This window comes from Aspergillus karnatakaensis (genome assembly GCF_047715665.1).
Source record: "Aspergillus karnatakaensis strain CBS 102800 unplaced genomic scaffold BJY04scaffold_23, whole genome shotgun sequence".
In the NCBI taxonomy this organism is placed as follows: Eukaryota; Fungi; Ascomycota; class Eurotiomycetes; order Eurotiales; family Aspergillaceae; genus Aspergillus; species Aspergillus karnatakaensis.
This window is the reverse complement of record NW_027395735.1, coordinates 302188-321436: the sequence shown is the minus strand read 5'-3', so window position 1 is coordinate 321436 and position 19249 is coordinate 302188. Positions and strand designations below refer to the sequence as shown.

Here is a 19249-nt window from a genome sequence, read left to right as displayed (position 1 = left end):
GTTTCTGGCAGATATGCGAGCTAAATATGGGAGTTTGTGAGGAGGCAGAGGGCTGCTGCCCAACTTTCAGTCTTGTTTTGCAGTCAATGTGGGACTGCAGGCCTCACTTAGTCGTACCTAGGTAATTGATATGATTTGTTTGAAGAGGGGTGTATTGACTCAATAAGAAATTATAGAAATGTCAAGTACCCGCTAACACGAACCCAACTCCCGTAAACACCCATAATACCTCGAACACCAGCAGAAGAGGCCGGAAACAATATAACGGTCTTACTCACAGACCATGGCTATATGCACGTACGCCAGTAGATGGCCCTGAATCACCCCCGAGCTGCAGGTACTCCAGGTTCGGAATAAGCGGTAACAGTGGACCATCAGTATCTGTTTCCGTAAACATCGAATGCTGGCAATCGCTGTCGGGGGAGAATATCGCAGCCCAATGTGGTCGGAAGATATCATGTCCCTGAGCATACTCCATCCATAAAATCGACTTGATGTGGCCGAGCGTGTCGGTCCATGATTCCAAATTGAGTGAGGAAGCAACCAGCTCCGCTCTTTGCTTGAAGAGTTTGTATTGCGGTGTTGATTTTGACGCGACGAGACCGATTGCAAGAAGCCAGACGTCGAGGGATTCGTAGAACCGAGGCGTCGAGTCGAGGGCTGTGAGGTTGGCTAGTAGTTGGGAGGTGAGGGTGTTCATGATCACAGCATGAGAGTAGTATGTTGGGCCATGGGTGATGAACATGTAGAGAATCATTCCGTAGCGGATGCATTCGGTTATTGGTGATGGAGAGGGGAGTGCCGGGTCTGGTGCTGTGGCGAGGAGGCGGTGGATGACAAAGCAGGTGAGGTCGTGGAGACGGGTGCTTGGGAAGGGGATTTGCTTGGCTCTGGAGAATGCGTTGTGGAGGCGGGTGAAGACGTTTTGGACCTCGAAGTCGGTGATTTGCTCGAGGGTTGTCAAGAGGGAGGACGTGTTGGGTGTTGCACTGGGGGTGCGGTATAGCTGCCACTCGGGAACGAGGGGTATGCCGTCTCCAATGCCGACGTCATCTTGTGTTGAGAATTGAGGCTGGCCCATTACTAGTAGTGAGACCCTGATATCGTGAGTTTTTGATTGCAGATGAGGTTGTGAAAAGACCATACCAGCTTATCATCCTCGCTGTTAGCGGGCTTGTTTGGTGTACAGCGTTTATCCCGCCTCTGAGATCGACGAGTTTCTTGACCCCATTTACGTGCATCTGGCTGACCTTGACGTTTCCTTTGCCGAACTAGACGAGGAATCAGTGCGGTGTCAATTAACGGTAAAACACCCTACCTCGATTGCAGCCAACGTGATAACCGAATTCATGGTTCCATCCTGCACGGCCAGCGCCGGGTCTTCAACCTTCCGCCGCAGGAGTGCCACTGAATCAGCCATCAGAATTTCAGAGGCGTGAAATCCCTTGCGGGCCATCAATTCCTCATCAAGACAGGCGGTCTGAAGAGAGACATGGAAAAGTGCCGGGTCGCCTAGGGCAAGCGGCCACCACGACACAAGGAAGGGATTTGTTTTTGCATTCAAATCGAGAGGATAGTACTGGAATGCGATTTTATGTAGGACTAGATCAGTCAGCTGACATGCTACGGCGGACTTGATAACAAGGTACGTACAACTGTAGATCAGCCGCTGAACATGGTCTCTGGGAAGCCTTGTCGGCGGATAGGAATCAAAGGGATCCAGCGATGCGAATCTCCGAGTGTTCAAGGTGGCAGCAGTGTGGCTTGTTGAACCGGCGCTGCCGGTCTGGGGGCCTTGCGGTGCGGTTAGCGGCTCATTCGCGTAAACACACAGAACCTGTCGCTTGAGGCAGCGTGAGCAACGCGGGGTTCGAAGATCGCAAGAGAGTTTATGCTTGGCGCAAGCGGCGCAAGAACGGCGAAGTGTTGGACGCATGGTCAGCAGAAGTTGAGTTAAGGTGTTGGACAGATGCTCACGATGGTGAAGGTCGGTGGAGCCGGGAGCCTCAGGCAATCGAAGCGGCGCTAACGCCATCCCGCTTATCCGACTTGCTCCAATTGTCCATCTCTTGTTGTTTTACTTGCAATTGTTCTCGATTTCTATCAAAGATTGGAATGGGTTTTTATTGCTTAAGACCGTCTGTCTGATGTAGCAATTGCTGTAAGGCGGATGGCGGATGGCGAAGTACATAGATGGTGGCCGTTATGATATCCTTCATGCACCAGTTAATCTGTCTATACGCCTTGTATGCTCTATCAGAGACCATGAAGCATGAAGCTGTTCAGTATTCAGTAGATAATCATGGTGGAATGATTGATTTGTTTACAGCAAGACTGGCGACAGCACCATCAGGATAAGCGCTAATCCGGAACAGGACTAGTCGCCGAACAGAGTCGAACATTCGGAGACTAGTCCCTTTTGGGTCGCTGTATCAAACGACAACAAGCAGACTGCCCCCCCTCGTCGTGACCCTCCAGTACATTTGTCGTCGATTTTCTGCCACCTTGTATAGCGAGTTTACTTTTCCAGAAGAGCTAGAAGGCTCACTTTACTAACTAGTCTCCCCGCAGCAGATCCCCCGCTGTTCCAAGATAATGCAACAATATATATCACTGTAACGCCTCGAGCAGAGGCCAAATCTAAAGGAAAAGGCTACCTGAAGCAGGGACTAGCGAAAGTGAAGAGAGTGTCTCGCCTCTGGAGATTCAATGTATCTCTCTAACCAGGGATGAGGATGTCGTACTTGGGTAAGCTTCAATGCGTCGGGTGGGATGGTGAATCTGACTATAAAACCGGCTAGGCGATGAGGATAGGTTCTACGTACTATGGCTCAAACATTGGCACCAATGATGAATCGGAGACTAGCCCTCATTAGGCAACATAATAATATCTCCACGTGGTATGATATCTTCCAGTCTTGCAGTGCCAGGGGTATCCTATAAGACTGTCTTTTCCCGGAAGATTTGCATTTTTATAAGATTGTTTGCTCGCCATGGACACCATACTCGCCAATATCACGAATTCACAGCCCGACCTGCCGCTGTCATGGGACTCCAAGCCGTCAGTGCTTCTTTCAGGCTGGTCTACATGGCAATATGCCGTCACCTTTCTGCTTGGGGTTGTCGCATATGACCAAGGTAATCGAGGATACAATTGAGGACATAATCCCACGTCTAATGCCGTTTAGTGATGTACATCTGGCGAAAAGGCTCAATAGCCGGTCCATCATTCAAGATCCCGCTGATGGGACCCTTTATTCAAGCCCTGTACCCGAAATTCCCAGCTTACCTGAAGCAGTGGGCGAGCGGACCCCTAAGCTGCCTATCAATCTTCCACAAGTGCGCACGCATCCTCATACCTGCAGTCAGTTTCTAACAATGCCAGATTCATCGTTCTCGCATCCGACAGAGACCTCGCCCACAAAGTCTTCAAATCGCCAACCTACGCCGAGCCGTGCCTTGTTCCCGTCGCAAAAGACATCCTCGGCCACAAAGCCTGGGTCTTCCTGCAAGGCAAGACACACGCTGAGTACCGCCGCGGTCTAGCCCCATTATTCACCAACAAGGCAATGGAAAGCTACCTTCCTGGTCAGGAAAAGGTGTTAGCCGAATACTTCGCCAAGTTCATCGCTGCGAGCAAAGGGAATAACAACAGACCGATCGAGTTCATGCCACTGTTTCGAGAAATCAACTGCGCCGTGAGTTGCCGGACCTTCTTCGGCGACTACATCTCCCAAGAGGCCATCAAGCGAATTGCTGATGACTTTTACCTCGTCACCGACGCACTCGAACTGGTCAACGTCCCACTCTCAATGTACGTCCCGTTCACGAAAGTCTGGCGCGGGAAACGCACCGCCGACGCTGTGCACGCCGAGTTCGCAAAATGCGCTGCAGCCTGTAAGGCGAACATGGCGACGGGTGCTAAGCCCACATCCATCGTCGACCACTGGGTACTACACATGTTCGAGTCAAACAAGTACCGCGAGCGAGTTGCGGCAGGCGAAAAGAACGTCGAGAAACCATCAAACCTGATCCGCGAGTTCACAAATGAGGAAATCTCCGAAACATTGTTTACTTTCCTCTTTGCGTCGCAGGACGCCTCGAGTAGTATGACAACCTGGATCTTCCAGATCCTCGCACAACGACCTGATGTGCTTGACAAACTGAGGGAGGAGAACCTCGCCGCTAGAGATGGCGACAGGAACAGACCTTTTGATCTAAAAATGCTTGAGTCGCTTCCTTATACTACCGCCGTGATCAAGGAAACTTTGCGCCACAGACCACCCGTTATCTTCGTGCCGTATCTTACCACGAAACCCTTCCCTATCACGCCATCCTACACAGTCCCCAAGGGCTCAATGGTGATTCCTTCATGCTACCCAGCGCTGCACGATCCTGAGGCTTATCCGAACCCCGACGTCTTCGACCCCGAGCGGTGGATCACCGGTGACGCAGAGAGTAAAGTGAAGAACTGGCTTGTATTTGGTGCTGGGGCGCACGATTGTCTTGCGAGGCGGTATGTGCCGCTTTCAATGGCTGGGATGATAGGGAAGGCGAGTTTGGAGATGAATTGGGAACATGTACCTACTGAGAGGAGTGAAGAAATTAGGGTTTTTGCGACGCTGTTTCCGATGGTAAGTTCGCTTCCTCGTCTTGCATAAATGGGGTTGATTGGTTGCTAATGATGTCTTTTTAGGATGGGTGTCAGCTGGTGTTCAAGAAGCGCGAGTGAGGGCTTGAAGTGTGGCTAGCATTGATGTTCTGGTTTAGTGCGCATACCGTGAACCTGCATTAAGGGTAACAATTTAATATGATGTTTCATTTACCTTGAGACCATGAATACATTGACCAGAGACACTACAACATGCGCGGTGACCATCCCAGACCATTGCGACTGTCGGTCATCGTCGATGTTCAGCCCCTGGCAACTCATAGAAAGTCGTCCCCTCTGCTGCCAACTCCGCGGTCTGCTCTTTACCCTCCAGCTCGTGTTTGTGATTATAGACGTACATGGTATTCGCCGGCATCCCCGGTGCAGGATACTGGACTTCTTCGATCGCATGAGAAGGTTGTTCTCTTCTTCGCCTCCGCCTAAGAAACCAGATCAATGCGATGATGAGCGCGATGCCAATAACTCCCCCGACCACGCCGCCAGCTATAGCTCCGACGTTTGTCGACGAGTCGGACCCGTAGTCGGTATCAATTCCGTTGTCTGTGTCCGATGTTGGCTGTGAATCGGGAAGTGCCGTCGTGGTTATTGGAGTCGACGTGGTTGTGGAAGTCTCACCAGCCTCAACAGCCGTGCTCGTGGATGTCTCGATCGGTGTAGTCACACTGGAACTGGAACTAGAGTTTAATTCGTCTTCCTCATTCTCGTCTTCGTCGTCGTCTTCCGGTCTCGAGGCTGAGTCGCTCCCTATCCCAAGCGTGTTAGCCTCCACCACTCCAGTATAGGCTGAACAGCAGAGAAAGGAGATACCATAATTCACCGGGACAAGCACAGTATTGAACTCCCCACTCACAAACCCACTCGCACACCCCACGCCGCCAGTTCTCACACCCCCCGCAATCAGATTACTCGCCAAGAACCCCGTCGTGTCGCTATCGCAGCAGAAATACCCATTCTCATAGTACAGATCCCAGGTCGCGTTGTTCGCGCAGTGCGCGTCTACATTGACCGCGGGGCGGCAGTCCGAGTCTGTCGGGCAGCAGGAGCCGCCGGGCGCGCAGACGGTGTTCTCGGGGCAGCAGACGTGCCACGTCGACCAGGTGTTTGCGCATACTGTCTCGGATTGTGCACAGGTCGCGTTGCGGCGGACGGCGTAGCCGTATGGGGGGTCGTAGGATGCCATTCTGATAGGGCTGGCTGGTGGGGGGCTTGTGGGTTGTGGTTTGGGAAACAATCGCAAAATTTGATCGGCGCAGGGGGTACAGCGCGATTAAGTACAATTCATGCAAAATTTGCCATTGATCAGGTGGAAAGAGATGCGCTGTATCTTCAGCCTTTCGCTCGAGATTAGGGTCTTGGGATTGTTGCCGGCAGACGGCAGAGACGCCCTGAGGAGTCGCCCAAGCGGACGCTATAGTCAGGTTGGCTAGCGTAGGAACCGCTAGGGTCCGAAAAGGGCTTGCGCTGAGCATTGTGGAGGTGCTTGACACTGGGCGACAGGGCTGGTTGGTTGTTTCTCGCCCCCAAGGCTTGGTGTGTAGTCTGTATCGGCTCCTTGGCTTTCAAACTAACCTTTATCGTCTGAGTTTGAGGCACTACTATTGCTCCAGTATGGGTGAAGCTAGGCCTAGGTCGATTGCATTATGTTGAGCTCGTCTTTATATGTTGTGTGCCATTGTGCCATTGTGGTGAAGATACGCGCGTAGCCTTATAACGTAGGGTACTTATCCAAGCACCTACACATCTAAGTCCCGAGTTGACACGCTCTAGCTATCTGGCATCAAGTCGACTACTGTTTCACCAGCTACTCCAAACCAAACCACCTCTTCCACCCACCCCTCCTCTCCGGCGGATACACAACAACACGATCAAGATCCGCGCCCTTGTAGTCAAACCCATTGTACAAACCCCCAACGGTAATCGTGTTCTCGCCCTTCTTGAGCGGGAGCAGCAACGGAGTAGAAAGGATAATTCCTTTATGGGTGTCCTTCTGGTAGAGTGTGTGCACATTGTCAGTGTCGCCATTGACCACGACGCTGCTGATTCGCCGCAGCTGCCAGGTACCGTTGATACGGTCGGGCTGGCCCATGGGTTGGTCGCCGAAGCCCATGTCGTCAATGTCTGAGATACCTGTTAACATCACACAAGGAGGCATGAAATGGCGGAAGCTTACTTTGATGGTAGAAAGAGACCCACTGATCGGTTCCCTGGCCCTGAACGGTGAGGGTGACGGTGCTGTCATTGCCGTAGATGCCTGTTGCGATTCTATTTCCGCTGGCAAATGTCTATAAAATCCCCTTAGTACTTTGCCATGGCAGTGCATAGTCTGGTGATATGGAGTAAGCGGGAAACTCACGGCCTCTTGCAGGTAAGTATCGCCAGCTAGTTCTGCGTGTTTGGCAATGTATGTCTTGCCTTTGATGGGCTTCCACTCGCCAGTTTTCCTATGTCTGCATCAGTCCGTGCTTGATCTCCAGGAGCTTCGAGTAAGAATACACGTTGAGGTCGTAGATATCGTGCCAAACCACCTCAAGACTGCCTTCACGCTCGTCAATCTCGATAGGGAGCCACACATTACGGCTTTCCCAGAGAGAGTTGAGGTCCCACTAGCCTTGTAAGTGCATGTTGGCTATAGCTTGAGGTGGAAACATACTTGATCAGCCATATATAGGTAAGTAGTCTTCTTGGTCCCCTTGATCCTCCACGAAAATCCTGACTGGGTGCTGAACGTTCTAGTGTAGGCTGGTGCAACGAAAAACGGCTGCGACCAAGGGCCCTCGAGTTTGTCTGCACGCAATGCCACAACATCTACAACAGACTGTTAGCTTCATACTTCAGTGTTTCTCTACCCGACCTCAACAGTGGTATACATACTGTTTGGCCTGTACCCCGTCTTATGGCTCATAAGCGCAAAATAGCTCTTCTCTGTCTGGATGATTGTTGGCGCCTCAAAGTCATATTTGTGGAATCGATGTGTAACCTCCTCAACGGCAGTGAGGTTCTTGTTGAAAAGGCTGAGGTACACGTCGCGACCCTCGACGCGGTCCCCGTTTGAATAGAGCGCGTAGGATCGACCACTCTTGTAGTCGGTGAATGCGCCAAAGTCCTGAGACCAGTTTCCGAGGGGAGAGGTTGCGTCGACAAAGGTGTAGGGGCCTGCTATGTTGTCCGATGTTGCGAGGCCTTGAAGGAGCCAGCTGTACGTGTTGTCGTCGGCATGCCACCACATCTGTGGAAGATTAGAGGGTTGTATGATTCTTGGTCAGGGGCCGTACGTGGTATTGTCTAGACTCTTCACTGTAGATGACCTTAGGTCTTTGGATACGGTTATGCGGGGAGACGTAGGTATGGTTCTCGATGGGCTCTGTAATAGAATGAGAAGCTAACCCTAAATATGGGTCAAAGGGCTGCTCACGCAACGCCAGCCCATGCGACGTCCAGGTGGCAAGATCATCAGAGCTATAGACCGAGATACCACCACCTTCAACTTGCCCCTCAACCTTGTACTCGCCGAACCAGTAGAACCTGCCAGTCTCCTGGTCTACAGCGAGTCCTCCGGCGTGGGCATTAAAGAGGTTTCCATCGGTATCCGTCCATCGAGCTCCAGGAACTATCCATTTTGCATTTGCAAGGACAGCAAGCGCTAGGACCGTAGACGCGAGTCTGCGAAGAGACATTTTGCACTCAAAAAGCAACTGATTGGCGTTAAGAGCTTTTGTGATATGAGACGAAGGAATGGATGTATGCAAGACGATGACTCTCTCTTATACTACACCCCAAGGCGTCATAGTACACTACACTGGCATAACAATCTCGCTTAGATCCTGTTGAAGCTCGAGCCGTTGCGACCAAAGCCATTCCGCCATGAGATCGGTCAAATTCTCCCCCGAGATAAACCTTCGCGATCCTTCCCATTGCGCCGTCGGTCTAGATGTCGGCGAAGTTGACATCGCTTATTGAATATGATGCTGTGCAGGATTGAGCTATGCATATTGGAACTGCTGAAGCTATAGCCGATCGATAAGGATAGATGCAGATCCAAATAAGGCAAGCGAACTCATTGGAGGGAAAAATGATTGAGTTCAAGCTGTACCCCAAGCTCAAGCTGCTTGGCTGCCATGTTAGCTAAGCGGGCTTCCCCACGCTCCCCCACGTCGATAGCTCGTCTTCGTGCACAGAGTCTTGGGGTTTTTTTCTCCTGGCTGGGCACACGATTGGAGACGACGATCCATAATCCGGGGGTGGGGATTTTCCACGAATCATGCACCCATCGTATCTCGGTTGCTGTACGCGGGAGATAGGGGACCGAGAAGCTCCTCCTCGAAGGTCGTGTAAAGCTGCAGTGGAGTATAAAGAATACGCACGGTATGTTGGAGGGCTCATCTCTGGCAGGCTGTACCATTTAGAGTCACTAAGTACGCACTATGAGGGCTTTCCACTGCCTCGTATTCCTGCTCTTGCATAGGCTTGCTCTCGCATTGCTGGAGGAGTCGATCGTCGCTTTTGAGCACATATCAGGCGCAATAGAGCTTGGTCGTGCTCCTATAATTCGCGACGCAAGTGATCCCGTTGGTGTCAAGATCGCGGCGGATAGTTTGGCAAAAGATCTAGAGGATGTCACTGGGGTCAAGCGCCAGGTTATCGTCTGGAATAGACAGACCGACCTCGCCGAAAAGCATCCCAGATCCGAGTTTGTGATCATCGCAGCTACAGTCGACTCACCGTTAGTCGCTGAACTCGAAGGCCATGGCAAGATCGAGGTTGAGGATATCCGCGGGAAATGGGAGACATTCCGCACGGCGCTCGTCCACAACCCTCTGCCAGGAATTGAAAACGCCCTTGTCATTGTCGGCAGCGACAAGCGAGGAACTCTGTTCGGTGTCTTTACTCTCTCGGAACAAGCTGGGCAGTCTCCGTAGGTCTCCACCACCCTGCAACTACCGCAATGCTGACTATGCCAGCCTTCACTATTGGGCTGACGTCCCGGCAACAAAGCACGACCGTATCTTTGTCCTGAACAAAACCACAACTCACGGCGAACCCAGCGTCAAATACCGTGGGATCTTCATCAACGACGAAGCACCCGCTTTAACCAGCTGGTGGGCGAAGCACAGCAACAGGGAAGACTATACCTTCGACGCCGAGTTCTATACACATGTGTTTGACCTTCTTGTTCGGCTCAAGGCCAACTTCCTGTGGCCTGCCATGTGGGGATCATTCGTTCCTAGACCTGGTCGCATCTTCTTCACAGATGACCCTCGGAATCAGCAACTGGCTGATGACTATGGGATCGTCGTCTCAACTAGTCACCACGAACCGATGCAGCGTGCATCAAACGAATGGAAGAAGGACAAGGCTCGTCTTGGCAAATGGAACTGGGAGGAAAATCGTGAGAACGTCGTGGACTTCATGGAAGAAGGTGTGCGACGAGCAGGTGACAACGAGACCTATTTTACGCTTGGAATGCGTGGTGAGAACGATGGCCCCATTGAGGCGGATGACCCCATTGAGGTGCTGAGGGATGTCTTCAGTACCCAGCGGGAGTTGCTGGATAAATATCATCCAAATGAGACTGCTCTACAGGCTTGGGCGGTATATAAAGAGGTGATGACCTACTATGCCGATGGGCTGGTTCCTCCTGAAGATGTCACCTTGATCTTCACCGATGATAACTGGGGCAATGTCCAGCGACTACCCACTAAGGAGGAGACAGAAAGGTCTGGTGGCATTGGTGTAAGTGATCTATCAACTAGAGACACTCGTGCTGAATCTTCTGCAGCTATACTACCACTTCGATTATGTTGGACGGCCCAAGAGCTGGAAATGGCAGAACAACAACAATTTGGTGAGCTCAAGACAGCTGCGCATTTGTCAAATAGCACTGACTTTACCCCAGCCCAAAGCCTATAAAGAGCTATACCAGACCTACGAACGCGGCGCAGACAGAATTTGGGTTCTTAATGTCGGCGACATCAAGCCCGTGGAAATCCCCCTCTCTTTCTCCCTGGACCTAGCATGGAATGTCTCCCGTTTCGATTTCGATACAATCCCCACATACCTCCAGGCCCTGGCAGCGAGAGACTTTGGCTCTGAATATGCCGAGGAGATTGCATCTGCTCTGTTAGAATACAGCCACCTAGTTGGCCTGCGGAAGTTCGAACTGCTAGAGCCGACCACCTACTCAATCCTCAACTTCCGAGAGGCAGAGACCATTCTAGAACAATGGAAACGACTGTCGGATAAAGCGGAAGATATTCATCAATCCCTCCCAAAGAACCGGCGCGACGCGCTCTACCACCTTCTCACATACCCTGCCACGGCCGGATACAACTACTACAAGACCATCCTAGGCCAAGGTCAGAATCGACAATTTGCATTCGAGCGACGAAACTCAGCGAACGAAGTCGCGCAGCAGGTCCTGGAGTATTTTGAAGACGACTACGACCTGAATCTCGCGTACGACAAAATAGCAGACGGCAAATGGGCCGGCTTCTCATCGACACCGAAATTCGACATGGGAACCGCCGACTGGCGGCCCTCGTCAAGGGATGTCGTTGCAAATCTGTCATACGTGCAATTGAGACAGGATTTCGACTATGGATTCGGCAATCTAGGTATCTACGTTGAGCAGTCGCTGAGTGCCTACCGACAAGCACGCATTTGTGCATCCATTAACCCCTCTCTTCCTACTGAGGAGGGCTTCTCTGCTATTGTGCCGGTGCTAGACCCCTACGGTGCTAAGAGCCGTCTCATTGAGCTCTTTCACCGGGGTGATCACCGAAAGAACGTTGAGTGGTCTCTCGAGATACCTCACCCTTGGCTACAGATCTCCAAAACATCTGGTACACTTTCGAAAGACCACCCGGATGAACGCCTTGAGGTTTCCGTTGACTGGTCTGCCGTTCCGACCGACTTCTACAATGTTGTCGAAGTCAGGATTGAATGGGAAGCGCCGTACTTTGACATTATCTATATCCCAGTTCGAAACATACGGGTCCCTGAAGATTTCAAGGGGTTTCCAGAATCAAATGGATTTGTCTCCATCGAAGCGCCTCACTTCCAACGATCCTCAGGAGGTGACGTCGGCTTCAAGCACATCGAGTATCTCGGCTCAAGGTCGAGGTCCGGGTCCATTGCATTGCGACCATACAGTGCCGCTCGGGAATCAGAGGACACTGCAAAAGACGCCTGGGTTGAATACGACTTTTATCTCTATAACTCGACAGAGGCTTTCAATGTGACTGTTTATATCAACGGTGCTCTAGATACAGATCCCGGTCTGCCCATGCAGTTTTCGTTCACAGTTGATGAGCATGAATCTGCAAACTTTACGAGGGTTCTCGGTGAGCCAGCAAAGGCGGGAGATACACCCCCGGGTTGGAGTGAGGCTGTGGGAGATCATGTTTGGAAGAAAATTATTGAAATTGACGGGCGAGAGCAGGGGGTGCATACGATTAGGTGGAGGGCTAATTCGCCCGAGGTGTACCTGGAGAAGATTGTGCTTGCGTTGGATGGCCATTTGGATAGTTATCTGGGGCCACCGGAGGTCGGGGTTGGATTGTAAGTGCGAGATGAGTGATAATTGATTACACCATGCCATATGCCCTTAGTAGAGTACACGATATATGTGCATGTCAAGATAAATATGCCTCTTGGATATAATGGCAGCTAGTAAGAACATCATATATAGTGTGTAGATTTTTGGGGAAAATGTCAGCCTTCCAGGGAAGATCAACGAAAGAGAATAACGCACTGAGCTGTCTCCCCTCCATGGTTCTTTCCACAGATGGAAAGACCCCCCCATGGCCCGGGGGGAGACTTCTACCCATTCTCTGAAAATGTGTCTGTTCATTTTCTCCTATTCCCCCTTGGTGAATTAAGGCTTGTGCTCGGTATGACAAATTCGCCATGGAATACCGCGAGCTCAACAACTTTCTCAAGAAGTTCATCGTGGACAATATTTGGCTTGCATTCGAACGCTCGGGGAACTTTATTAACCCATCTTATCAGGTTCTCTTTGACTTCAAGTCCGAGGTCCTCCGCATACTTAAAGTTGCGCATATCCAAGTGCCTGCAACTCTTAAACAAGTTATTCAAGCTCCTTCCCCTCCAAGTGAGGCTTGGTACAGAAGCCTACTCGCAACAAAGGATGTCGACAAGCATAACTAGGGCGTCTATTTCGCACTATATTCGAAGAATCCTAATATTACTCCTGGTGACTCTGCTGTCCTGGACAGTAGTGTCCTTGATGCTGAGCTCTTCGATAATGAACATCTTGAATACTCTACCGGTTCAGACGATAACATCGACACATCCAGTTCAAATGCTCTCTCTCCTCCACAATTCGCCCTCTAACTACTGTGGATCTGCAACAGCCAAGTCAGGTGGCCTGCGAAGACATTACCTCGACTATGCAAGCGCTCGTCCTACTTCAATCACCACAACCATTTACGCGGCGATGTGTGGCAGCTACCATCTCTCTTCACATCATGTGCTGCTCAAAGGAAAAATCCCCTCAGCAGAACACGCGCCTCAAATTCGGCTACTCTATCTTGCTCTAGAATATATCTTCACATCTTTCTTCTGGGCTTTTCGCAATAAAAAAGCTAGTTACGGGTTGGGTTTTTTATGCGGCTGGACTCGAGACTCGTTCGCGCACAGGGGGCTTTGCAGTCATAATTGCCTCATCAAAGGGGGGAAATCACTCATGGCCGCTCTCAACCTCTCTGCCGATCAGCTTCGATACATCGAACAGCAGCAACATAACTAAAGGGCCCGGTGTACCAATTAGGGCATCCCTGAGGTCATGTCCTCCCGACACTCCCCGATACAACCACGATCGGTTAAACTCAGTAATTTCGGGTGATTGACCACCGACAGTCCCTTAACCGAGAGGAGTCCTGCAGCAAAATACTACGTGAAGATCTGCATGCCACGGTGGCTAGGAAGAAGTACCACCGGCTTTCCACCAATCATAGCCCAGCAATACATAGGGAGTATGAAGCGAGTACTCTACAGCACTGAGGGAATCTCCACCCCCAGAGTGTTCCCCGCGTGTGGGGACATCCTTTTCTCCGGGGTCTGGAGTGTGCTCCGGATTATTGCCAGGTACGTCGCGGTGTGGGCTCATCTCGGGATAATGATGATAGCGAGTTCAGTAGATGCGCTCGATCCGCGAATTTTGATAAATAGTGGTTCCAGGCGGTGCTAGCTTCGGTTATAATTCAAGGACTACTCGGTGAAAAATGTTTCTCTCCGCTCAGAAGAAGGCTGTCGCCTTCCTCTTGGGCCTCGCAACTTCATCAAGCGCCCGCCTAGCAACAACCGAAAACTCAACGCACTATTCCATCGAGAATGACCATCTTGCCATTGCTGTTGCTAAATCTAATGGTCATGTCGTGGACGTCAGACTCGACGGACAAGACCTTCTAGGCCCGTTAAACGGCAACACCGGCAAAGGGCCTTACTTGGATTGCTCATGTGTCCCATCTGGATTCTGGACCCCCGGAAGCAGTACTGCGCAGCTCGATGTCTTTAACGGTACCGACTCGACAGGTACAGATTATGTCGGGGTCATTATGAGCGACACATACGCGCAGACAAACCAAACGCTGTCGCAGTATCTGTTCCTGCGCGAGCCGGAAACAGGTCTACATGCATTCTCTCGCGTGACTTATTTCAACGAGACAACACCGTTCCTTCGCTCCCTTGGTGAGCTCCGCACATTGTTCAGACCGAATACAAACCTCTGGACGCATTTCTCCTCCAGCGACGGGAACTTCGGTCCTATGCCCCTGGGGAGTACACCGAAGCTCACCGTGCAGGATGCAACAAGCTTCATTGAAGATCCAGAGGACCCATGGAGATCTCAGTACTCAGATTACTTCACGAAATACACACTATCCGAGCCCTGGCGCAGCCATGACGTCCACGGTCACTATAGCGATGGCTCCCGGTCCGCAGATGGAAACACCTACGGCGCGTGGCTGGTCCATAATACCATGGAGACATACTACGGAGGACCTCTCCATTCCGACCTCGTTGTTGACGGAATCGTTTACAATTACATGGTCTCCGGCCACCACGGCGCCCCAACTCCAAACCTCACGCATGGCTTTGACCGCACGTTTGGCCCGCAGTACTACCATTTTAACAAGGGCACACCGGAGACAAGCCTCGCAGATCTTCGAGCCGATGCAGCTCAGTATGCCGATCCAGAGTGGAACGCAGACTTCTACGATAGTATTGCGGAGTATATCCCCCACTTTGTCCCTACCTCCGGGCGAACAAGCTTCAAGGGCAAAGTCAACCTACCAAGGGGCGCAAAGAAGCCGATCATCGTGCTTTCCGAGAACGAGCAGGACTTCCAGCTGAACGTCTTCAACACGGAGTCTCTACAATACTGGGCTGAGATTGACAAATCGGGTTCTTTCAGCATCCCTCGTGTGGTGGAAGGTACATACCGTGTAACAGTCTACGCAGACGACATCTTCGGCTGGTTCATTGAAGACAATGTCAAGGTGTCCCGCAAGGGTTCGAAACAGCACCGTTTCACCTGGAAAGAAGAGTCCTCCGGCCGCGAGATCTGGCGCATTGGTGTTCCCGATAAATCCTCCGGCGAGTATCTCCACGGCTACGCACCCGATACCTCAAAGCCATTGCAACCAGAGCAATACCGCGTCTACTGGGGCGCATACGACTACGAGGCTGATTTCCCAAGCGGAGTCAACTATCACGTTGGCAAGAGCGATCCCGCCAAGGATCTGAACTACATCCACTGGGCATTCTTCCCAGCGAAGGGCAACCACCTGCGGACAGAGAATTACTACGAGAATGTCAACAACTGGACCGTCTCGTTTGACCTTTCTGCGGCGCAACTCCGGAATGCTAAGAAGGCTACCTTTACCGTGCAGATTGCTGGAACTAAGACGGCTAATGGGAACTCGAAGTGGACGCCGGTGCCGGGGGCATACAGCAACCTTCCCTGGACGGTGAATGTGAATGGTGGGTATGAAGACACATGGGTGATTCCGTACTGGCGGAGTGGGTCTTGTGGTGTGAGGAGTGCAGTTGCTTGCCAGAACATCGAGCACAAGTTTGTCTTTGATGTGGAGGAGTTGAAAAGGGGACGAAACAAGTTCGTACTGAGTTTGCCGTTTAACGCATCAAGCGTTGAGACTGCCTTGTTGCCGGATGCGCTATATGTCCAGTACGATGCGTTTAGATTGGAGTTGAAGTGAGGGTTGTTGAGGGTTAGTAGTAGCAATGAAGGCCTTGATCTTGCTGAACTTGCTTCGGATAGTCGCCGTAAATCATACGACCAAGGAGAATATATGAAGGTCCCGTCTCAAGAAGTATGCCCTGATTTGGAACTTGGCGGCATCACCGTTGAGATTTTCGCATCTAGAGCCATCTCCAGCGCCTTACGTGTTGCTACGCTAGACCACATGTGGTCACCATAACTCCTGCTCTGATTGGCCTGAACGTGTGCAGCCGCGGCTTTTCCCCTTCAGATTCAGAATTCGAAGCAACCTCGACCAAGAGGGGAGACTATAAAGGCAGAGCGGCCCTCCCACTCCTCAGAGGACATATCTGTACCCCTATATCGATAAAATGGCCCATCCACCAACAGGATACGTGCATATCACTCGGTGCAACCCTTTGGAAGTCGGACACGGAGAGTCTCGAGAGTGGGGCAAAGAGGGAGGATGGACGACACGGGCACCTAGAGGAGATGACCGACAACAACAACCGCACACCTACGGCACAAAGTACCAACTCCAACTCGACAGGTCGCTGTGACCACCACGGATAAACCATGTCTCAGGCTCGACTCGCCATCTTCGACGAAAATGCCTCTGGCGCCAGCCCTAGTTCACAGAAGCCCCCCTGATTGGTTGCTATTGGCCGCAGGACTCCACGCGTCATTACACACCTTTGACTAAACTGCTGCAATCTCGACGAGAAGGGCTCGGCGCAGGATGCACTCATTCGAGTGAGACACGCAGGCCCTGGGGGTTTCTGCGCAATCACCACCATCTCACCCTACTGAAGCCATGTCTGAACGGTCGAGTGCAGCAAGCAGCCCAATGTCGTCGGGGTGGTCTGGAGATTCTGAAGTCTCATCACCGGACTCTGACTATTCAGGTGTTTCGCAGCCGTCGGAGTATGTAGCGCCCAAACCGAAGCCCCTCCCCGCGAGGGCTGCGTCCGTCGAGTCGTCGAAACCGAAGACGTTCATGTTCGTGGACACGCAGGCAGACAAGCCATACAATTCGACTGTCAGACGCCAAAAGCAGGCGTTTCTCTTGAAGAAATACCACAAAGAGAAGCGAGAGGCGTCTATCAGCCGGCTGAAGGCCACGAAGCTCCCTACAAAGGCAGAGGCACCTCCGAAACCCGCTGCTTCGAAGATACCAGCTCCTGCAAGCGACAAGGGAATTAAAGAGGAAGACGAGATTTCCGATACTGCAATCATAACCACTGCCGCCAAGAACCCATGGCCAGTGCAGATACAGCTGGGGCAGGGCGTTGCCGATCCCTTCAATACCTACGCGGTGCAGATGACGGATATGAACCATATGTACCTGGAACACTGTACGTCCGGCACAGCCAGTTATTTGGAGTAGCAGCTACGAATGAGACGGATACTGACATTCTGTGCAGTTAGGATCCATGGCATCGCCGCAGCCAACCCGCTCAGCACGACCCTCGTGGGCAAGTTCATGTTTAAGAACGCCGTTGCCACGCCCGCACTCCTCAATATCTTCATGTTCTTCAGCGCCAGACACATAGCTTTGATGGAGTCGAAAAACGGGGTGGACCCTGCGTGCGTGAGAAAGAGTATTACCAGCTCTCTGCGGGCGAGGGGGGATGCTCTCGAGAGTCTCAACAAAGTCCTTCGAGATCCGAAGGGTGGTGTGACGGAACTATCGATCATCATCGTGGCAAGCTTTGTGACTATTGAGGTATGCATTCGTCAGCTGTCTTAGATTTATCGTTGCTGACGCATTCACAGTCGAGTATGGGGAACTCCGATGCCGTTAGGGCACATCTTCAAGGGCTGAAGAAACTGGTCGACCTAATTGGCGGACTGGACGTTATAAGCCACATGACTCTCTCTAAATTATACCAGTACGGGATCTTCGATCCTAATCTTTCGCGGAAATGACTGACTTCTCCAGATGCGACGGCAAAGCCGCTCTCCTCCTGGGCACGCAACCCATCTTCATCATGTCCCCCCGCTGGCGCAACGCAATCGTTTTCGGCTCCGAAGTGTTCAACCCTACACATCCCTCCTCAAAACCACCCGCAGCTCTGTCAGCCCTCGGTCACCGCTTCAATACCAGCTCGTGGCGCACAGAACTCAACCGAACCATGCTCTCCTCCATCGAAATCTTCCGCCGCTTAATCCTGTATTACGAGATGGCGACTCAGCAACCGGAACTCGGCATGATGACAGATAATGACTTGCTGATTGCCGCTGAGCACCAGCTACACGCCCTGGACTTCTCAGGGGACAATAACCTCAATGAACCAATGCGGCTGTCGTTGCTTGTGTACCTGAGTATCCGTATCTGGCATCTTGCTGGTCTCCCCATGATGTTTAATATTGTTGTCAATCTAAGAAATAGCCTTGAGCCCCAGCTCCCGTCTTTCCAAGCAATCGCTCCAGACCTTGTCTTTTGGATGCTGTTCATGGGGGGCATGGGCTCACTAGCTGAATCGGGGCGGTCATGGTACGTCGAGCGGTTATCTGAGATGAGAACACTCCTCTGGATTGAAGACTGGGCGCAGGCGCGCAGTATACTGGGGGAGTTCTTCTATACAAATCAGCTGGGGCAAACCGGAGGCGAGGACCTGTGGGATGAGGTTATCCTGACGGGTGCATCTTATATGACGTATATTGCACCCGACGGGGTAGAAGGGGATTTCGACGCCTTTGGCTCCGGGTTTATAGGGGACTTGCCGATTCGCTCGGGGTGGTGAGATCATACGGAGTCGTTGATTGTTATACTGTTTTGTCTAGTCTATATAGCGCTACTTCATACGTCAATATACCCCCAAGTCTTTATTGATAAATCAACCATAGTGCCACTATATTATTTCAGGCTAGAGGCACACTGGTGCCAAAAACTCATTTAACGCTAACTGATCAAAACAAGACTGCTTCATCTGCATCGATGTTTAGCACCCACTACACGCCATGACACTTGCTCCAAGGTTTCTCTCCCTCTTAACAGCCATGATAGACCGTAGATCGCTTTGGTCTGCGCCCAGCCGTATACGCATCTTCGATATTGACCGGTTTGCTACTATCCAGTGGGAAGAGACCGACAAAGAATGCACAAATATGTATACAGCACCTGCGAAGCCCTGAATGCTAGCATTCTACTCTCGGGGGGTCTAGGTAAACTGCCCTGGTTCTTGAGGCATTTTTCGAGGTATCCCGAGCCACTCGAGCGACTAAATGGAACCTCTAGAGTGGGTGTTCAGGATTGGATTCAGAGTATATGACGGTATTATCTACACAGCACGAGCAATCCAGATCGTTTCTGCTATACAGCTCAGAGCAGTTTT

The 19249-nt window shown here is 51.6% G+C and overlaps 7 protein-coding genes across 7 annotated transcripts; 4 read left to right on the top strand and 3 right to left on the bottom strand.

Annotated features, from left to right (window-relative positions):
• Positions 1-6: 6 nt before the first annotated feature.
• BJY04DRAFT_188567 (Zn(II)2Cys6 transcription factor) lies at positions 7-2061 on the bottom strand. Its single transcript, XM_073711247.1, has 4 exons — positions 1654-2061; positions 1319-1602; positions 1147-1271; positions 7-1097 (listed from the first exon to the last, which is right to left on the bottom strand). Exons 1-4 carry the CDS (start codon positions 2033-2035, stop codon positions 275-277), a joined length of 1614 nt encoding a protein of 537 aa, XP_073571489.1. The 5' UTR covers positions 2036-2061; the 3' UTR covers positions 7-274.
• Positions 2062-2499: 438 nt separating this feature from the next.
• Positions 2500-4799, top strand: BJY04DRAFT_188564 (cytochrome P450 61). The gene is made up of 4 exons (XM_073711246.1): positions 2500-3138; positions 3189-3339; positions 3386-4634; positions 4697-4799. Exons 1-4 carry the CDS (start codon positions 2994-2996, stop codon positions 4730-4732), a joined length of 1581 nt encoding a protein of 526 aa, XP_073571488.1. The 5' UTR covers positions 2500-2993; the 3' UTR covers positions 4733-4799.
• A 102-nt stretch (positions 4800-4901) lies between these two features.
• On the bottom strand, positions 4902-5852 carry BJY04DRAFT_218114 (uncharacterized protein; the record flags this gene model as incomplete). Its single annotated transcript, XM_073716244.1, has 2 exons — positions 4902-5416; positions 5480-5852. 2 exons carry the CDS (start codon positions 5850-5852, stop codon positions 4902-4904), a joined length of 888 nt encoding a protein of 295 aa, XP_073571487.1.
• Positions 5853-6324: 472 nt separating this feature from the next.
• On the bottom strand, positions 6325-8486 carry BJY04DRAFT_56264 (glycosyl hydrolase). Its single transcript, XM_073720646.1, has 8 exons — positions 8085-8486; positions 7945-8033; positions 7544-7898; positions 7323-7477; positions 7166-7275; positions 7026-7113; positions 6843-6954; positions 6325-6790 (listed from the first exon to the last, which is right to left on the bottom strand). The coding sequence occupies exons 1-8, from the start codon at positions 8344-8346 to the stop codon at positions 6474-6476; spliced, it is 1488 nt and encodes a 495-aa protein (XP_073571486.1). The 5' UTR covers positions 8347-8486; the 3' UTR covers positions 6325-6473.
• A 607-nt stretch (positions 8487-9093) lies between these two features.
• On the top strand, positions 9094-12233 carry BJY04DRAFT_218112 (uncharacterized protein; the record flags this gene model as incomplete). Its single annotated transcript, XM_073716243.1, has 4 exons — positions 9094-9584; positions 9631-10402; positions 10449-10514; positions 10566-12233. 4 exons carry the CDS (start codon positions 9094-9096, stop codon positions 12231-12233), a joined length of 2997 nt encoding a protein of 998 aa, XP_073571485.1.
• A 1681-nt stretch (positions 12234-13914) lies between these two features.
• BJY04DRAFT_218111 (rhamnogalacturonate lyase B) lies at positions 13915-16131 on the top strand (the record flags this gene model as incomplete). Its single annotated transcript, XM_073716242.1, has 2 exons — positions 13915-15905; positions 15972-16131. The coding sequence occupies 2 exons, from the start codon at positions 13915-13917 to the stop codon at positions 16129-16131; spliced, it is 2151 nt and encodes a 716-aa protein (XP_073571484.1).
• A 137-nt stretch (positions 16132-16268) lies between these two features.
• BJY04DRAFT_56245 (uncharacterized protein) lies at positions 16269-18792 on the top strand. Its single transcript, XM_073720645.1, has 4 exons — positions 16269-17266; positions 17336-17637; positions 17688-17803; positions 17854-18792. The coding sequence occupies exons 1-4, from the start codon at positions 16726-16728 to the stop codon at positions 18656-18658; spliced, it is 1764 nt and encodes a 587-aa protein (XP_073571483.1). The 5' UTR covers positions 16269-16725; the 3' UTR covers positions 18659-18792.
• The last annotated feature ends 457 nt before the right edge of the window (positions 18793-19249 follow it).

What these genes read in the sequence shown, in the direction of transcription:
- BJY04DRAFT_188567 (XM_073711247.1), bottom strand. Translation starts at nt 2,035, where the DNA reads ATGGCGTTAGCGCCGCTTCGATTGCCTGAGGCTCCCGGCTCCACCGAC. An exon ending in TCAGCGGCTGATCTACAGTT is followed by an intron (nt 1,603 to 1,653) that starts GTACGTACCTTG and finishes TGACTGATCTAG; the next exon opens with TCCTACATAAAATCGCATTC. An exon ending in ACAGCGAGGATGATAAGCTG is followed by an intron (nt 1,098 to 1,146) that starts GTATGGTCTTTT and finishes TCACGATATCAG; the next exon opens with GGTCTCACTACTAGTAATGG.
- BJY04DRAFT_188564 (XM_073711246.1), top strand. Translation starts at nt 2,994, where the DNA reads ATGGACACCATACTCGCCAATATCACGAATTCACAGCCCGACCTGCCG. An exon ending in GGTTGTCGCATATGACCAAG is followed by an intron (nt 3,139 to 3,188) that starts GTAATCGAGGAT and finishes AATGCCGTTTAG; the next exon opens with TGATGTACATCTGGCGAAAA. An exon ending in TGCCTATCAATCTTCCACAA is followed by an intron (nt 3,340 to 3,385) that starts GTGCGCACGCAT and finishes TAACAATGCCAG; the next exon opens with ATTCATCGTTCTCGCATCCG.
- BJY04DRAFT_56264 (XM_073720646.1), bottom strand. Translation starts at nt 8,346, where the DNA reads ATGTCTCTTCGCAGACTCGCGTCTACGGTCCTAGCGCTTGCTGTCCTT. An exon ending in GACGGGGTACAGGCCAAACA is followed by an intron (nt 7,478 to 7,543) that starts GTATGTATACCA and finishes AGTCTGTTGTAG; the next exon opens with ATGTTGTGGCATTGCGTGCA. An exon ending in ACCTATATATGGCTGATCAA is followed by an intron (nt 7,276 to 7,322) that starts GTATGTTTCCAC and finishes TTACAAGGCTAG; the next exon opens with TGGGACCTCAACTCTCTCTG.
- BJY04DRAFT_56245 (XM_073720645.1), top strand. Translation starts at nt 16,726, where the DNA reads ATGTCTGAACGGTCGAGTGCAGCAAGCAGCCCAATGTCGTCGGGGTGG. An exon ending in CCATATGTACCTGGAACACT is followed by an intron (nt 17,267 to 17,335) that starts GTACGTCCGGCA and finishes CATTCTGTGCAG; the next exon opens with TTAGGATCCATGGCATCGCC. An exon ending in ACTCTCTCTAAATTATACCA is followed by an intron (nt 17,804 to 17,853) that starts GTACGGGATCTT and finishes TGACTTCTCCAG; the next exon opens with ATGCGACGGCAAAGCCGCTC.